The sequence below is a fragment of the Manis pentadactyla genome, chromosome 9, assembly GCF_030020395.1.
Source record: "Manis pentadactyla isolate mManPen7 chromosome 9, mManPen7.hap1, whole genome shotgun sequence".
NCBI lineage: Eukaryota > Metazoa > Chordata > Mammalia > Pholidota > Manidae > Manis > Manis pentadactyla.
In genome coordinates this window covers 66,570,423-66,590,251 of record NC_080027.1, presented here as the reverse complement: position 1 = coordinate 66,590,251, position 19,829 = coordinate 66,570,423, and the positions used below count along the sequence as shown (strand labels likewise).

Genomic DNA, 19,829 nt, shown 5'->3' with positions numbered 1-19,829 from the left:
ATAGAGAGTGCTATGGTGTTTAAATGAGAAGCTCTGAAAAGAAGCCTTGACCCTGTGGATATGGTCACACACATTGCTGCCTCTCCTATACAACTGTATATGCAAACCAAAGAGGAGTTACTGAAGCCAGGATATGTCCAGCAGAGTAACCTTGTGTTGCCAGTTCCTAATTCATTAAACCCTGGAGACACTGTTGAATGGATGTGGCCCTGGACTTTTCAACACATAGACCAGCGATAGCTGGTCTTTCTGGCACCTTGAGGTAAAGGCCTGGAAGCTGGCCTCATGTGTACTCCTGGAGCAGCAGCAGAGTGACCCCCCAAAGATCAAAGATTGGTAATGTACCCAGAAAGTCTGGGAAGTAAGAGCATCTAATGGGCAATTTTTTTTTTTTATCTTTATGGCCAGTACATCTACCTCCAGTAGACCTATATATATTGACCCATCTGTAACTCCCACAAGAGGGGAGTGAAATTCTGGTATACTAGACCAGGACGAGATCCCAGGACCACTCCCTTGCATGTATCCTCCCCGATGGACAAGATTTGCCTATTCTGGTATCATTAAAACATGTATCTTATCACCCTTAAAGTTATTTTTTCTTCAGTCCTTGTGGCCCAGATGCATCCCCTGGCAGAAGCTACACATGATGATTGCTCTGAACTCCCTACCTGTTCAGCTACTGACTGCCTGTGGAATGGGCAAGCTATAGGCATAATTGGCCTAGGACTTTGATCCTAGCTGAATCCTCCAGCTTGAGGATTGTCATGATTTTATTGCTGTTGCTATTGTATGTCATTAGTCTCATCACAATGCTCCAGTTTTCTCACACAGGGGCCATTGTGGAAATGGGGAATATGTAGATTGTGAGGCAAGATTCTTGGAGGGGTGGGCTGTGGGTAAAATTGCAACATTTTCAGAATCTCTGGCCTGGCTTTAGTGCGTCTGCATATCAATAGGTGTCTCAGGGGGTGGAGAAGAGTGGTCTATCTACATATCAGTAGGAAATCACAAGGGTGTGTGAGGGTTTATCTGGCCTGGAGAGGATGGGTGGAGCTCTCTTCTGCTGCAGCCTGGTCAAGAGAGAGCCCAGACGACTGCTTGTAAGAAATAAAAGGGTTTCTTAACTTTATTTTTCCCTTAGACTGATTTTGGCTTTAGAAAGGTATTTCTAGAGGTATTTTGCTCTGGGATTTTCACCCAAGGGTTACAACTGTGTTGTATGGTTTTGTGAAAAATCAAAGAATACTTTTAATACTTTCGTTTGTTCTGAATGGGAAAACTTTTTTCATTGCTAAAAGAAACTTGTGATCTTTAATTCTTTTCAAAGAGCAATTCTTTTTTAGTAAGCACAAAAATTAGAAAATGAAGCACATGAATTAACTTGAGAACTCAGTTTTTAAATCATAATATTTTTATTATAATATATGATCAGTGAGGGGTCCTGGTGGGGAGTAAGACTTTTCAAGATAAGATGAGCATTATTTTTATTAATTGATGGTAAAGCAAGAGAGCTTATGTAATGTGAAAATGAAACATTAACCTATATAGAACCCACAGCCTTGAGATCAGAAAGACAAAATGTGTCCCTGAGAAGTTGTAAAATGCCACCTTCTCCTCACACTGTAAGCACGCACATACCACAGATGAAAACAATAATCACAACAATGTGACAGCCTGCGAAATTGTTAAGCTGATTTTAAGGTTTCTAATTCCGTAAGTCTCACTACCGTGGGTAGAGTTTCATTTGCATTTGTGATTTCTAATAAAAATCTTTTTGTACTGTACTGCTCCCGGGTATATATTTCTTTATTCCCTTAGATCTTCACTAGGCTTTCCCTAGATCTAAATCACCTCACTCGTTGCATGAACTTCCAAGGATCCGAATCTTCTCCTTTGCCCTATTCCCTGAAGCTGGTTACTGATGGGGCATTATGTGTGTTGGGCAGGGGTTGGGGGCAGGGTGAGTTGGTTGATAACGTCTCTGTTGCAGAACTGATAACAAACTTGGAGTCAATATGAACCATGCCAAAACTCTTTAGGCAGCACCAGGAAGATGGGATTGGTTCATAATTCCAAAAAGTTTCATGAAGTTTCTAGTTTCTTCCCTAAACCCCACATTCCTTTGCCAATATACATATAAACTGTTTCTCTGCCTGATCTGGTAAGGCAGACTGGGGAAAAGTTCCCTGCCTTATCATTTTGCTGCCCTTCTGATAATAAATATTTCTCTGCTTCAAACCTGGTGACTTAGAGATTGGCTTACTATGTATTGGGAATGCAAATACAGATTTGGGTGTTCAAGAACATAACCTCTGTATCTAAATTTTTTTAATTGTATAAATCTAAACTGAAATACATTCATTAAAAAGAATAGGTCTATATATCGCTTGGAGAAGGTTTTCTTCTCCCAAGAGATTCTCATGGTGATCCCGGGGATCTGGTTTCCATATTTAATATGTAATAATTATAGCTGTTTCATTTACTGAACAACAATTGAGTACCTATTAACTAGGAAGGCAGTTCACCTCTTTTGGAAGTTAGGTTGCCTGGATTCAAATGTCTGTTCTGTAATTTAGTAGCAATGTAACCATGGACAAACAAATGGATCTGTCTCTTTAAATCTCACTTTTATACCCATAAATTGGAGATAACATTGTAGGGTCAAGGACAATCTGCCTCAAGATTCACCAGTTTGGCAGGCAGATTATGTCAGAGTTGAAAACAATAAAGGCCTGAAAGACTCAGAGAGACACTTTGACATTCCTCTCTCTTAACTGCATACAAAGAATTCAGATGGAGGAACTGCTCCAGGAAGAGCTATCCCCAGACATAATTACATTGTAATGTGAGGCTGGCATGGTGGACGGGGGAGGAATGTGGCTAAATTCGTTAAAATTCCTTTCTAAATTGTATTATTTCTGTGTGTCCCAGGAAACATTTGTTTCCCAAATATTTACTCTTTTATATCCCTGTGAATGGCTTCCCTTTTCCTCTAAAGTCTCAGACCCCTACCCCATTCTCCTTAGTTCAAGATGACATATACACCTCACTCTCCCTGTATTTGGAATCTACATCTATAAATTTCCTGAAGGTGCGTAATTAAACTTTGGTTTTTGTCCTGTTAATCTGTCTCCTGTCAATGTGATTCCTAGACCAGCTTGATAATGAAGGGTAGAGGAAATTTTTTCCTTGCCAACAACAAAATATATATCAGGGTTTTCAGGATGAAATCATCTTCCAGGAATTAGTCCAGTAGTTGGTGCTTTAGTCAGTTTGGACTGTTGCAACAAAGATGTGTTAGACTGGGTGGTTTATACAGCAAACATGTATTTCTTGTGGTTCTGGAGCCTGGAAAGTCCAAGATCAAGGTGCTGGTAGATCCTGTGTCTAGTGAGAACGAACTTCCTGGTTGCAGATGGTTAACTTCTTGTTTTATTCTCAAATGACAGAGAACTCACAGAGAGAACAAGCTCTCTGAAATCTCCTCTTAGAAGGGCACTAATTCCATTTATAAACACTCCACTCTTATGATCCCATGTCCTACTACCATCAGATTAAGGGTTAGGAGTTCAGCATACATATTTGGGGGGTGGGGGAAAACAAATATGCAGTTCATAGCAGTTGACAAATAGTAAATGCTCTATTAACGTAAGTCTGTCTGGTTCTTATTTTCATTCTAGCTTATTACCATGTACCAGGCTTTATTCTGTGTTGGCAAAAGATGAAAATAGAATTCTTAGCCTCAAAGAAGCATCCAACTAGTGCATAAATCCACACTTTTGTCTTATGAAAATAAACCAGCAATCACAATATTGCTGTTTGATGAGTGGTGGTGTGGAGTGATGGATGTCTGCTAGTGTGTTATAGGGACACAATGGCATCATATGAATGACCTTTGAGCTATTGACAGAATAAGAATTACATCATAATCCACATTTAGCACCCACACTTCCCTGAGGATTTAATCCCTTCTTACACCATTGGTCATCAGTTCTGACATTTCTCACTTAGTATGGACCATCAGTGACTCCTTCCTTCTAGGAGCCATCCTAGTAGTGTGCCTGCAACCTCTCCCTGGTCCTTGCTAGGTGATGCATGCTGTACCTGAGGAGAGTGCTCCCAAAGAGACAGACTTCTCTCAGCCAATTGAATACTCCACTCCCCTCGATCTTATACCCTCAGAATCAAGTCCAGTGTATGCAAGGTCTCCCTGCTCTGGCTGCTAGCAGCTGACTAGGTTTTTCAACTCCACTAGTATGCAGTGTCTTTCCTCCCTATCAGGCCCAGTGTGTCCCTGGCTGGGTTATATTGTAAGTTAACTGAAGATTTCGCCTAATGGTCTATATGGATTTATGCCTTCCAGTGGGGGAGTGACCTCTACATCGTTTGTGGAGTTGGAAGGAGTTCTTGGTCATCCTAGAATTCCGCTTAAATTATGAGTTACTGCTCTTCCACGAGGTGCCCTTCCTTTGTGCACTGCTATGGGAAGAAGTAGCTGAGGTTAGGCGTACAGCCCCTTGTCATCAGTTTGACTGGGCTTCTTTCTCTTAACCTCTCTTGATCTCAATTCACCTATAAAGCACAGATAGCACTGGTACCAAGTTCATAAGGCTGTTATGAGTGGTAAACAAGATTCTCACATGAAACATTTAACTAAATATCTGTTGTAACAAACAGCAAATGTCAGCTATAATTTTTCTAAGAAGAAAGTTTACATGCAAAATGTTTTTTTTCTTTTACCAGATACCTATTTAAGGGAATGTGACCATCAGAAAATTGAATATGTAATGTTAAATAGTATCATTTATCATCTTCGAGCAAGAGGGGAATTCCAGCCCTTTAAGAAGTAGGTCATGCTCCTAGTTCAGAACTGAAAGAGGAAAGAAAACCTCTCCATGATGATATTCTCCATAGAAATACTGCTTTGCTATAGTTTTTATTTTTTCTGTAATCTTTTCATTCCTTTATATTTCTCATTCCTTTATAAATATGCATAAATGAGGAAGGAAAGGGACATGGGGGAAGCATCATGATTAATATTTCCTGCCTATGATTAAAAATGCTGAGATATAAATAGTATAGGAAGAAGAGGAGAAACTCCATCTTAAGGCTAAGATCCCATTTTAAAAACGAGGTAGTTAGGAGGCAGGATTCCTAAAATGTTTTATGATAATCAGACAATAACTGACCCTGTATTAAAGCAGCACCAGCACTCCTAAATGGCATGTCCTCACTGCTTGAGGTTACCCACTATCTTGCAGAACAGGATCAAGAAATCCCTTGGGTTAAGCTTATCTTACAGAATATCTAGAGGACAGATTATGGATGGTGACATGCCTCTCACTGGAGACAGACATCATGAGACCACATGTGAAGCCTACACCTTCTGGGCCCCCCACCCCCACCCTTTGTCCCATTCTTGAAGGCCTTAAAAGAGAATCCTAAGCAGTTGAGCCCACCACCTCTCTGAGTGAGGTGCACTCCCCTTTCTTTCAGTGTGTACTTTTTCCCTTAGATAAAGACTTCTCACTGCTCACTTACTACATTTTGTCTCTGCGCTCTTCCAGTGGTAAGTGGCAATGTCACTTTGCTATTTCATTCAGTTGTATACACTTAAGCACAAGTTTTCACTCTCTCTATCCTACTTCAGTCAAGTAAGAAAGCGCAAATCTGATTTGGGTTTGCAAGTTCCCATCACCTGGGTGACCCAGACAGGACTGCAGCTGTACAATCATGCTTCTTAGTAGCCTGACCAAAAATCTTCCTTCTTTGCCTTTGGGAAGTTCTCAGAACATGAACTCACTCCATCCAGTGCTCTGTGGCTCCTCCAAATCCTGGGGTTATAGGGGCTTAGTTCCCATGCAGTGCAGATTTCAAGCAGGCACTGGATGCCAGGTGACCCTGGCTTCAGGAGTTGGCAAGGGATTTGCCCTATGCTGAGCAGGGGTTCAGTGAGTTTCCCTTTCCTCCCTCTGTTCTTCCTTGCCTTTTGCTGCCAGCAAAGCAGCTGCCACTCACTTCTACTCTCCCTTTAATGAATTCCTTCCTCACCTATACTCATTCAACTTGTTCAAGAATTCTTGTTCAGAGCCAAGAACCTCCCCCAGCCCTAATTCATATTGAGGTTTCACCTAGTACACAGGGAGAGGCCTCCCTAGATGCAGCTGCCTGGCAACGTAAATGTTGGGAGGATTTTAAAAACCAGAAGTTTGATATTGATTTGTCCTCTACCATGGAAGGTTTACTTTTCAACTTTTGGAAAAAGATTAGAATATGTTATAAAGCTGATAATTTATACTTAACATGATTTGCCTTTTTAAAGGCATTGATAATTAGAAAGGAGAAGAATAACATTTGATTTTGATAAAGATAATAAGTTCTCTATGAAGATTTAAAGAAAATGAACAATTAAATGAGGTTTTTAAGCATAAAAATTACTATCTCCTCTTTTAAGTGAAAAATTAAAATGTGTAATGACCGCTTGAGAACCTTTCTAATAAGGAATGATAACATGTTTCTGTCATTTTTCAAATTGACGTGTTTTTGACAGCCATACCTTGCTTTTTTGACTCTAAGTAAAAGCACAAAAGCCATTTATTATTAAAGGAAAACAAAACATACCTGCTACCGATCACTGTTATAGCTTCAAGTTTTCTTTAACTAATTTTGTAATTATAAAAAGTGTTTTAAGATTTATTACAACTCATTTAAGCAAATGTTGAGAATCATAGTTGCTAGTATTTTTTAATCAGAATTAAGCACAGTTGCTGGCCATTTTTCTTTTTCTTGTTTTGCTGTGGCATAACGAGATGACTTAGAAGTTGCTGGGGTCATTCACAGCTCAGTTTTATGAACTGATGGGCAAGACAGCTAAGTTTAATGGCCTGAGAGCAGAATGAGTTCCTAATGGATTTTTTTCCCCTAAAAAAAATCTTTCAATGTGGAAACAATAAATTTCACAGAAAAAAAAAGGTAAATAACAGTGTATATGATCTCATAGAAGAGAAAATGAGTAGTAAATTCTGAATACATATTTTAGGCATTGGGAAAGGGACTTTTCAACTGTATTGGCCTAGGTTCTTAAGAAAGTAGACCCTGAGTTTAAGATAAAAAGTTTAGATAACGCACCTTTATTTGGGTGGTGTAAGCCCAGACAATTGGTGATGGGGGAAAAGAAAAAAATAGACAAGGCTCAGAAAGATGAAATATGGTGTGATAAGTAGCTTTACAGAACTGACCCCTTCTCCATGGATTGTTGAGAGGGCAGGAGCACCCACCTGGAGGCGGGGGTGTTCACACAGACTGAGAGGCAGCACATCTGGGGCCAACAATGGGTGCAAGGGGCCCAGTCCAAGTGGAGGAGCAGCTGGTCAAAGTAGTTCACTGCCCCTTTATTAAACAAAGGCGAATGCCCTGATCAACAGAGCTTTTTGCTGTAGCCGATTATCAAACCAGCTATAATTCCCTGTAATACAGGATTTTCGTGATGCTTGGAACTCTGGAAAATTCCTGCAGTCTGTTAATTTTGATACGAATGCCCATACTACCTTCCATAAGAGATCCTTCCCCATGTTTAGTGCCGATGTACTGGCAGGAGTTAGTGGGCTCATACCAAAATGGTTTGGTATAGCTTTGGGTGAAGGAAAACTGTTTTCCACTCCTTTGGCAACAGGAGTGGCTGGCAAAGAAAGTGACACTTGCACAGCAGAATCCCTCTTTTCAGAGTCTAGAGTTTTCTTTCTGGTTAGTTCTTCTCTTTCCCGAGCTGCTAGTTCTTGTTTTAACTCTCTTACTTCATCCTTTAAGTTCTGCACAGAGACCAACGAAGATTCCATTTCATCAAGTTCGCTTTCTAAATATGCATTTCTTTCGAGGGCCTCATCTAGCCTTTGTTCAGACTCTTCCAGTGAAACTACTGTTGCCCTTTGTGCGCGCTCCAGGTCATCCTTGGCTTGCTCCAGCTCTCTCACGTACTTCTGCAACTGCTCCTTAACCTCCCGAGTCTGACTTAAATCATCCTCTAATATTGTGACCTGCTTGGAGCTTTGTGCATGCTGATGTTCTAGCTTCTCCTTTAATGCCTCCACTTCGTATTTCAGTCTTTGGTTATCAGCTTGCAAGTCTCTCTTACTTTGTTCAGCCAGTTCTAACTCTGCCTCCAACTCTGCTTCTAATTCTCTGCTTCTTTCCTGGAATTCAAGTAGCTCATCCAGAGTTTCCTGGAATCTTTGTTTATACTTGAAGGAAAGTTCCTTCCAGAAAGCAGTTTCCTCCTCTAAACTAGAAAAATATGGTTTATCTTCAACGTCCATAGTCAAGAAAGTCTCCAGCCTGTCAAAAGGGCACGCTCAGCGCCTCTCGGCAGACGTCTCCGCTCCACTGCTCAGCAGCTCAGCCACTGCTCCGCTCCGCAGTTCCAAGCTCTGAGCTCCACTCCGCGCACTCAGCATCCAGCTCCTCCCCAGCGCGTCAGGGGTTGCCCGGGAGACATTCTGTGACACAATGGGCGTGGTCGGAGCATGCGCACTAGCATATGAGGGCAGCCAGCGCAGGGCTGTCGTGAGGAGGGCGTCGGCGGCGGCGGGGTCAGGCCCGCGGCCTTAACGTCAGGCTGACAGTGGCCTTGTGCACAGGCGTTTCCAAGCTCCGCAATGTGCAGTTTTGGCCATCGAAGGTTTCCCTGCACACTGTGCCACTCGGGAAAGAGGCGCCACCGTGGTTAAAAGTCGGCTTTCCAATTCCTTCAAGTGTCAGTGTTTCAGTGTTCTTTTTCACATAAGATGAATCTCTTTGGGTCTTATTATGTGGAACATGTTTTTATAGCTGGAGACACAATGATGATGAACATCAACTTCCTCACCCTCAAAGAGGGGAAAGGTCAGAACTAGATAAGACAATATAGTAGGTAAACTCAAATGTTGATGACTACTACAATGAAAACAATGTGGAAAGAGGAACTGGTAGGTGCTCTCTGAGAATGTAAACTTTGGATTGACAACTGAACAATGAGAAGGAGGCAGCCATGCAAAGATTCGAGACAGGAGCATTCCAAGCATACTGAACATCAAGTTCATGGCAGCTGATGAAACATATACTTGGCCTGTTTAATTGGCAGAAAAAAGGCCAGTGTGGTTAAGTATAGTGGGAAAAAAAAGAAAGTGGAGGGAGAAGCACCACAGAGAGGCAGGGTCCAGAAAATGCAGGACTTGGAGTCCACTGAATTCTGCTGGTGTTTATTCTTGTGGCTAAAGGGAGCCATTCAAAGGCTCAAGCAAAGCCATATTACCATCTCATTTACATTAGCTTCTGGATAAATGGTGGATTGTAGTGGAAAGAAACAAGGGGCAGAGAAACTGCTCAGGTAGTTGTTTCCTTACTGCAGGTGAGAGATAATGACAGGCTGGTTCAGACTAGCAGCACTGGAGGTGGAAGTAAGCAGTTAAACTGAAGGAATACATTTTAGAGGCAGAGCTGATGGAGCTGATGAAAAGAAGAGAATTAAGCATGGATTCCCGGTTTTGGATGGATTGACTAGATTGATCGCAATGCCATTTCCTAAACTGGGGAAAGTAGGGATTTAAATGGAAACAAATGTCCTCATGCAGAGGGAGATGTCTAGGAGTAATGTATATATTGCTGAGGGGAGATACTTTAGAAACAGTATACTCTCGGTCTAACTCGATCTGTATAGATACACTGACTATATATAGTGTGTGTATATATAAGTTTGAGCACATATAATGTAGTATGTACACTATATAGCATAGATTTTATATTATCAATGATATAGTAATATAATTCATATATACCTTATGTGCTGTCCTGAGGGCCAGCATATGCAGAAAACCTACTCTTTGGCAAGACCTTTATGTCTGGTTATCTAGCCTCTTCCAGAAAGAGGAAGAGTGTATCTACCCTTTACCATGGGTCAGTGTCCCACCACATCACTGAGCACATCATTGCTAGACAGGCTGAATATAGCTGATATGAATCCAGATGTCTTCTTGCCAGACACTTCCTTAAAGGACAATTAATCGTTTCAAAGGAAGTAAACAAAACCTGCCGAGCTCACATGCGCAGTGGGCAGGGCCTCATGGCTTCCCCGTAAGCCTCCAAGACACCAGGTTCTGTGTCAACTCTGTGGAGTTAAATCGGTCTTCATGAGCAGGTGATACCCAAGGTGAAGTGGATGGTGATTCTAGAAGCGGCCGATACTCGCATTTGTTTGAGATGCCCAGATTCAGGGATCATAGAGTAATGATAAATTTCTGAGGAAATATATCACGTGCTGCTGAGGGTGGATGTTTTGGGGGGCACTCTGGAAAGCCTGAGTCTGAACATCTGTTCCCCAACAGCCGCAGGAGCCTCAACATGCTGCTCAGAGATGAGAAACCCAGACTTAAACGTGGCTGGCACCAGTTTTTCATTCTGAGTCTCTATGTCTTCTTCATGTATCTCCTGCTTGCTTGTTCTGTTGTCTCTGTCCCCAACCCTTGGCCCAGTAACACATCAAACACACAGTGTTCTTGAGCTAGATATTATATGTATTTCTCATTAAGGATTCAAATAAAAATGTAAGTAAAAGCAATGGCCTCCTTTCTTCAGCCATGACTGCCCTCTTCCCAACACTCAGGTGTCCAAATTAGATGGCGGGAGGACTTTACCAATGTTCGTGGAGAAAAGAATATGTTTTTGTTTCTCCTCCCCTTTGGATCACAAAGCTTAGGTTCTCTACCATATAAACATTTGCAAGTCTGTAAGATACAAGTCGCAGTGTTCGTTCAGAGGTAAACAAAATAAGAAAGGAGTTTTGATTATTTATTTTAGGAGGACATTATTAGGAAAAGAGAATTAAAAGAAATGTAAAAAACCATCTCTGCTCGCCACTCTCAGTAGTAGTACCTATTTACTTGTTCCAAAAAGGAAGCTCCTGTTTTAGATGCTGAAGCCAGTGCAGCTTCCAGAGAACTGGATCTGAGGGGAGTCATCGCCCCTGTCCTCAGTCTCCCATGGAATGCGTCTGTGCTACTCTATGCGAGGCTTCTGCTGGAGGAGTCACCTTAAGAAGTAATATTAGCCTTCCTTGTCAAGATTATTTCACATGCCTTTATCACTTCAGATATTAAGCTATTACTTTATGTGGTAGAGACTTGCTTTTATCTTTTGAAAAATTCAAGTCCTGATGTCAGTGTTATAAACAAATGCTTCTGTGCTGAGTTATATACTTTGAGTTGATATCTTTATACAGTGAGCCCAGGTGTCATATGCCACTGGCTTTACTATTGAAAGATGAGTAGGGAAACTTTTAAACCATGGTATTTGCACATTAAAGTCTAAATTGCTCACTTGGAGGTGTTTATTGCTGGCATGCAAGGTGTGCTTTTATTTTTACTGCATATCTTTGAGAGGGAATTTATATGATTAACAACAGCATGCCACACATTTAATACATTTAAATATTGAATCAAAATTTAAGGAGATCATGGGACTAAAGATTGAGGTAACTGAGCGGTCTTCTAGGACTTTCATTAATTAGTTCTGTGATCTTGAGCACGTGACTACCTTTCCTCGCATCCACTTTTTCTTTCTGTTAATAAATAAAGGATGTTTTTACGGTCATTTATTTTATACTTAACTTCCAAAATGCCCTAAATTTTAAGATAGCTAAATGTGTATATATGTAATAGTTAAAAATGAATAGTAAATATTTAATAAATGTACAAAAATGCCACCTAGATTTGTCACCTTGCTAGTGTACTATGTATATAATAGTTGGGTTATAGAGGGTTCATCTATATTTTTTTTATTTCAAATAATACACTTTATGAATACAGAAGTTTTTCAGAAACTTTTTCCTTAAAAGCTTTTCAGAAAAAGTTATTTTGGTTTCTTTCAATGTTATTCTATATGTCCTTCTACTCTTCAACAGTAAACAAAGAAAATTCTTTTCTTTGCAACTAAAATTAGTCAATGATTAACATAAATATATTTAAAGTCATTCTTCTTGTCAAAATCAAAGATATGCAAAGAACTAGAAATAATGATTGAAAGTGTGAATTGGCAATTGACTATGTGCATTTTCAGTGTCTCAATACTTTTTTTAAGGCTGTGAAATAACCCTAGATTTCAATAAAAGGATCTTGAAATGCACTATTATGCAAGCCCCATGAGATCAGGATCTCTTTTCTTCATTGTTATCCCCTCAGAATCTACAGCACTGCCTGCATATTTTAGCTGTTTTATAAATATGAGATTAGACAAAATTTTTTATTGAGTTTTCTGCCATAGACCATTATAATCTAGTATGTCCTTCCCCATTGAAAGAGAATACTTGCCATCCCCGAATGAAGCATATTTATAAATTTTGCTTTCATACTGTTTGTATTTTTCACTATCTGCTTTGATTTGTCTGATACCCCAATAGAAACAGATTTGAATCCCAGTTTTGCTACTTGTAGTCCAAGTTAGCCTAGTCCATGTCTAATTTAGTGTTATCAATACTATTTCGAATACTCTGAATTTATTGAAATCTTTGAACTAAACTGGACTTCCTTTGTAGATTTCCTTAAACAAGCGTATAATTTGCAGTCAGAGAAGAAAGCAAAAGTTACTTTTACACAGTATAGTTAAAATTTCAGGTATGGTTCAACATTTTATACAAAGGCTTAAACATCAAAAGGAAAACATAATTTGGTTTTTTAAATGTTTCACTTTAAACTTCAGGAAGATAAAAATCTAACTTAGCTTCTTTTCTTGAAATATTGTGAAGATCACTACAATTATAAGATACAGTAGAGATTTTTGTTGGGAGTCTGCTAAAATATCCTCTGAGTAATATGACCAAAACATTGTACATTTTGATTTTAGGAAAACACTTCCATGTTGTCCAAATATTACATGGAATTTATACAAATAGCCTTTGAGAAAGTGTATTAAATAATGATCACCTAATTCTCTATTCTAGGATAGGTTCATAAAGATTATTCTTTTTGTTTTACTTATCGGAAAATAATGCAAAAGTGAGACATAGCAGTGAATTTTTAGCAAATAAGTATTGGAATTTGTACATTATTTAATATACTTAGATAAGCCTTCAGCCTTATACCTATTAATTTCTGATAGTTAATTAAAAAAAATTCTGATGAAACTAATGTAAACCTTGGCATAAAGATGTGCTGAAGGAAGATATGGTCCTTGCCCTCCTGGAGCTTAATGTTCATTAGCAGGAGAGAGAAAGGCAGTCAATTAGATCAGTAAACAGGTGGGAGATGGGATTACCAGTTGTAATAGGTGCATATTACTTGGCCTTGATTTTGATGGGGAACAAAGAGGGGGTATTCTGAAACTTCTATCTCCGTATAATTAAAACGATCAAATAAGTAAACCAGCAACACTTGGTTTTGACAGATACTAAAGCATAAAATAAAGAGGAAATTAATTATTGGCTTCTAAGCATCAAAATGACCAGTAATAAATATTATAAATGATGTTAATAACTAGCCATATTGATAAAGTCTGATTGAAATGTGTTAAGCATGAACTATTCATCAAATTCAAGTGAGATATAGTCAAAATTGGGGCATAGCAAAATAATCAGGACAAAGATGTATTTGGTGTTTCTTAAATATGATTTTAGTTTTGCATGGTTTCTTTAGGATGGAAATAATTATATCCAATAAGCACAGCTGGTAATTCTGATTCCATCATAGACGTTTTTTTCTAGATTAACAGCCTGCTTGTGCTAATATCATAGAATTTTAGACAGTGAATCACTTTATTATGTTAAACATGCTTTGTTAGTAACAGAGGTAATATGGAGTTGTGAAGTATACTTTTCCTCATTGTGTCATGAGTTACACAGTTGAATAATTGGGCTAACTTATTAGCTTTGTGGCCCTACAGTAACAAAAGTGATCTATAGTAGGATGATTGTTTTAGGAAACATAAAAAGAAGCAGATGAATACATGCAGAGTATTTGCCTTAGAACAGCGTTCATCTTTTGATGAAAAGAACTGTTTAAAGTGGACAACATTGAATTGCACCAGACTAAAATGTTTCAAAGGAAGCAGTTATGTACTGAAAACCAAGTACACTGAAGATCTGCCAGAGACATTAGATGAAACCTCAGTTAATATAATGTTACCTCCGGCTTATTTGTCTGAGATTACTAGTAACCAGTATCCTGATTTGGAACCAAATTGTCCCTGTTGCTGTGCCAGTCTGATAGACAGTCTTCCACTGTCTGTAGTGCAACAGACTGTTACATGTGAATTATGGATTTCACAGTCATATGGTTCCTTATGTAACCTAACTTCAAAGCTTGATTTATGTTGATGTAGTTGATGTAGTTGTTGATTCTTGATATTAAATTTTACAACTATTTAAGTAAATTAAGACATATTCACTTGTTTATAAAGCTATAATGAATGAGAGAGAAATTATTATTGTTATTATTATATTCCAATTAAAATATGGGCAACAATGAAGATTTTCCTACAGGGAGGTAATACATTGACCAGCCAGTACTGTATTTTCATTTCTCATTAACAGTAATTAAACTGGCATTCAGGTTTATAAATTATAAGATTATAAATTCTTATGAATTTAGGTAGCATGAACTCTTGTTCTTCTCCACTCACCTATACTTTCCTCAGGGCACACTAACAAATATCAAGAGTCTGGACCTATAAGTTTTGGTCCATACCAAACTGTGTGTGCTGCATATCAAATTAATATGACCTTGATTTGTCTTTGTTGAGCAAGCTGCCCCTCTTCCTGGAGAGACCCATTAGAACTCCCTCTGAAATATTTCTATTTCTTAAACACAATCTGACCCAGCCCTTATTTCTTGATGAAATTAATGTGTCATCACTTCTCCATGCCAACAAAAGAAGGGTTAAAGATGCCAACGGGAAAGCTTATGTGAGGGCAATGATACCATGTATGCCTCAACCCTTTTCTGTGGTAACATTAACTCTTAGTAACTTATTCTTCATAAGCATATCAAAGTTCACCATTACCCAGTGATTCTTCTCTTCAAGTTCCATATTTTCAAATCTTTATATCTGTATGCTTCCCCTTAACATAAAAACACAAAATTCTCACTCAAATCCTTTTGGCAGTGAGTACTTCAGAGTGATTATCAGATGCAGCCACAGTCATAAATATTATTCCCACTCATCCCCCAATTCTTTGGTGCAGTACCATTTCCAAACGTTTTGTTTTACTAGTGAATTTAAAAATAGCTAACTGCTATGTAGGGTTTAACTGCTGCTAATACTTCCATTGAATTTTGACAACTACACTTCCTCGATTTCACCTTCTGATGGTATACATGACAATTTCAAAATCCTCCCATCTAAATTCTCAAAAATTAGTCTAGAATCTGAGGATTCTTTTTAAAGCTCAGGGCTACCTCATTTCCTAATTAAATTAATTGGCACATATTGACTCAACACATATTCTGTTATTCTTCTTATTATTATTTTGAGTTTGGGGAGAAATAAAAAGTGCTTCTCATGTCTGTGCTCCTACTAAAGTTTGGTTGAACAAAAATATCCTTCAAATATGTTCAGACTCAAAGATGGATCTGATTTCAGCTCAGAGATGTGGAAAGCTGGAAAGGCTATTACTCTCTTGCATAAAAACTGTAAATGAATGATTTTCTCAAACCCTACATGAAGCTGAAGTCAGAGGGCAATCACCTAACAGAGATCTGGGGAGAGACAGCACCAAGGGGAAGAAACATGATCCAAGCACTTGATTACCTGAGACAGACACTACTGCTTCCATATAAAGTGGTAAGAAGAATTCAGCCAAGACAGTTTTAATAAATCTCTAAATACCAAATGTGGGGTTCAGTGATAATGAGAAACTTTTGAGGGCTACAAACACAGGTGGATTTGCACTCTCTTATGTAGTTTCCCCCATGCATCTCCAAGCACTCACAGAAAGGAATGGGGAAAGATCACAAAGAATTGCAAGTAACCTCTTCCATGGTATTTTAGGCTTTGCTGGCCACAAGGTTTCTGTCATGACTATTTAACTCTTCTATTGTATCAAGAAAACAGTCCCAGACTACACATAAATATATGGAATGTGTTCCAATCAAAGTTTATTTATAGACACTTACATTTGAACTTCAAGAAATTTCATATTTCACAAAATACTCTTTTTAATTTTATTTTTGGCTACTTAAAAATATAAAATCATTCTTAGTTCTCAGGCTATACAAAAGAGGCCATGGCTCGGAATTGGCCCATGGGCTGTAGTTTGATAAAGTTTCTCTGACAACTGAAGCATTTAGGTTCTAAAAAAATAATGAGAGCTCTATTAGTTTTCTCCTGTTGCTTTATAAAATAACCACAAATTGAATGGATTTTGGCAAAGCAAACTTATCATCTTATAGTTCCACAGATTACTAGTCCAGGCACAGTATCACTCACCTAGTTCTCTGGGCTTCATTGGGTGAAATCACTGTGTCAGCAGAACTCCATTTCCTTCTGGAGGCTCTGGGGAGAATTTGTTTCCAGACTTAATTTTCAAGTTGCCAGAATTCAGTACCATGTGGCTGGAGGACTGAAGTTCTTGTTTCCTATCTGGCTACTAGTTGGGAGCCTCCCCAGTTGATAGAGGCTGCCCACATTCTCTGACTCATGGCACCCTTCAAAGCTAGTAACAGCAGATAATATCCCTCTCTCTGCCCCTTCTCCTCTGTCTATCTCTCTGAAGCATCTCTTCTCTCATACAGCGGTGCTGCAATTTATTCTGGCACTTTTAAGGACCCATGTAATTTAATAATTGGGTCCCCTTATACAATCCAGGAAAATCTCCCTTATTAAAGCTGGATGATTGCCAACGTTAATTCCATTACTATAATCTCTTTTGCCATGTAAGTGAACATATTCACAAATGTAACACCAGATATGAATGAAGAGAATTGCGTGGGGAAGGGCAAACTCTGCAAGGTCCGTGCCACCATGTGCTATTCTGACCCAAACTCTCTGGTCTTCCACCCTTGTCAAATTGTTAAGAGACCCAATCACTTCATCTTTTCCTTTTCATTTCTGTACCATCTCTCTGCCTGAACTGAAGAGAAGTAAACATATACATATAAACCAAACAAATTCAATTAACCCTGGTATTAAAGCTAAACAACAATGTATTCATTCTTCATTTATTCAAGGATTATTTCATAGTCCTTGCTAGATATTAGGCTACTTTCAGAGCAGTCCCACACACCATCAGCATGAATTTCATAAATCAGAAAATAAGCAAATGTCTGTGAATTGTTATTGTAAGACATAATTCAGTGAATACATTTTTTTTTAAATAATTATTTTTTATTGAAGGGTAGTTGACGCACAGTATTACAATACATTAGTTTCAAGTGTACAACACAGTGATAAAACATTTATGTACATAATTCTAGGTTCCAGCTATCACCCTACCAAGCTGTTACAATAACTTGACTATATTCCTTATGCTATACATTACATCCCGGTTACTTATTTATTTTACCATTGGAAGTCTGTCCTTTTTTTTTTTTTTTTTTTTTTTTTGTGAGGGCATCTCTCATATTTATTGATCAAATGGTTGTTAACGACAATAAAATTCTGTATAAGGGAGTCAATGCTCAATGCACAATCATTAATCCACCCCAAGCCTAATTTTCATCAGTCTCCAATCTTCTGAGGCATAACAAACAAGTTCTTACATGTAGAACAAATTCTTACATAATGAATAAGTTACATAGTGAACAGTACAAGGGCAGTCATCACAGAAACTTTCGGTTTTGCTCATGCATTATGAACTATAAACAGTCACTTCCAATATGAATACTCATTTGGTTTTTATACTTGATTTATATGTGGATACCACATTTCTCTCTTTATTATTATTCTTTTTAATAAAATGCTGAAGTGGTAGGTAGATACAAGATAAAGGTAGAAAACATAGTTTAGTGTTGTAAGAGAGCAAATGTAGATGATCAGGTGTGTGCCTGTAGACTATGTGTTAATCCAAGCTAGACAAGGGCAATAAAACATCCACGTATGCAGAAGATTTCTCTCAGAACAGGGGGGGTGAGGTTCTAAGCCTCACCTCTGTTGATCCCCAATTTCTCAACTGATGGCCCCCCTGCAACTGTGCCTCTCTTAGGTTGTTCCTCCCTTGAGGAATCTTACCCGTCTCTGGCTAACCAGTCATCTTCCAGGGCCATACAGGGAAATGTAAAGTTGGTAAGTGAGAGAGAAGCCTTATTGTTTGAAAAGGTTAGCTTTTTACTTCTTTTCATATTTATGCCCTGTGGCTTCTAGGCCCAGCATTTGTCTTGAGGTATCTTTACCACTTGGAAGAATTATGATACTCGGTAAATTTGATATGAGGCACGAATTCTATTTAAGGGTTGTAATTAGGAAGGAAGAAGAAAAGCTATAGAAGTAGCAGGCGGAAGAAAACATGGGAAGATTGATTATTTCTTTGACATATCTTCTTGTAGAGTAACTTCAGCATGTATAGGTTTTAAACTACTAATTAAATTGCACACACACATTAACATAATAAGAGTATAGTTACATAACCAAAGCATACCTGTAATAACCAGCCATCTCCAGTGAAACCAAGAAAACCAGTTAGGCACCTTAGGCATTTGTGAAAACTTATCTATGATATGGTGGATATTGTCCTACTGAACTTGAACAGTCTGAGATAAATCAGACAAATAAAAACAACCCATTCCTGGGGAATGTTCACATCCCTTATGTTCTTTTAACAGTAAATAGTCTGTAGTTGTAAGATTTTGGAGCGCTACAATTTGCACTTCTCCTAATTCTTGGTTGAGTTCCAACAGTATAGATCCAGTCAAATTTGTTGTTTTACTGTATGCACAGGCCAGCTTAGATATCTCCTTCCTCATTCCCATGGCAAGTCCAGGAGCTGGTGGGATGAGTGCATCTACAGCTGTAGCAGTGCGTGGATCTTTGTTGGGGTTTTTTGATGATCATCTTCTAGCATGAGTCTTCCAGAGAGTGCTGATGTTGGAAGTTCTCTTTCATATCGTATCTGAGTTCATTTTCGGAGTAGCCCAATTAGGCTTTGATCTTCTGTATAGACGCAAACAGACCCTTTGCCTACACTTTTATATGCCCTTTATACCCTTGTGTAGAACTCATTGGATGTTACCACACAGGATCAGTGAATACTTTTTAAAAATATTAAAAATATCACTTTAAACACCATCTGAAAGGTCCACAAGAATCATTATAGCTGCCCTCTTGTTTTTAATTCTCTTGCTTTTTCTTAATTTTAATGGTGAGAATTTATTAACGCCTCTTATTTGGGTTTCCTAAGTGAGCTGGGATCATTTTTAGACCTGAATATGATCCTGAAGCGCTGAAGTATTCATGGATCATATAAATTTGAGCCAACAAATGCAAATTAACTCTTAACTTTGTTCTCTCCAGTTATTCCATATAGTCAAAAAAATTAGTTTTTAAGCTGGTTTGCATACCAAAATAACTAGACTAGCTCTGGGTGCATTGTAGGTACCAACTATATAAATGTTGGTTGATTACAGAAGACATGTCATAGAGAATGGTCACAGAATAGAACACAAAAAAGTTTGTGGAAGTTCTAGGTTCTAGTTTTGGGAGTCTCCTGTGGACTTGGACAAGTGTCATAGTCTCTGGACCTCAGTGTTCTGATGCAAAAGATGAAGGGCTTTAGACCAGATCAACAACTCATATTTTTAAAAAAATCTTCCCAATGATAGACTTTTAAGGTGAATAAAGTACAGGTTCACAATCAAAGAACTTCTACTTGATAA

General features: G+C 38.5%; 2 protein-coding genes across 10 annotated transcripts in view; one reads left to right on the top strand and one right to left on the bottom strand.

Annotated features, from left to right (window-relative positions):
- LOC130684907 (uncharacterized) overlaps window positions 1–19,829 on the top strand; it is a 317,150-nt gene that overhangs the window by 292,907 nt on the left and 4,414 nt on the right. The window lies entirely within an intron of this gene.
- LOC130684906 (nuclear distribution protein nudE-like 1) lies at window positions 6,599–8,460 on the bottom strand. The gene has a single exon (XM_057507503.1). It carries the CDS (start codon window positions 8,313–8,315, stop codon window positions 7,398–7,400), a length of 918 nt encoding a protein of 305 aa, XP_057363486.1. The 5' UTR covers window positions 8,316–8,460; the 3' UTR covers window positions 6,599–7,397.

What these genes read in the sequence shown, in the direction of transcription:
- LOC130684906 (XM_057507503.1), bottom strand. Translation starts at nt 8,315, where the DNA reads ATGGACGTTGAAGATAAACCATATTTTTCTAGTTTAGAGGAGGAAACT.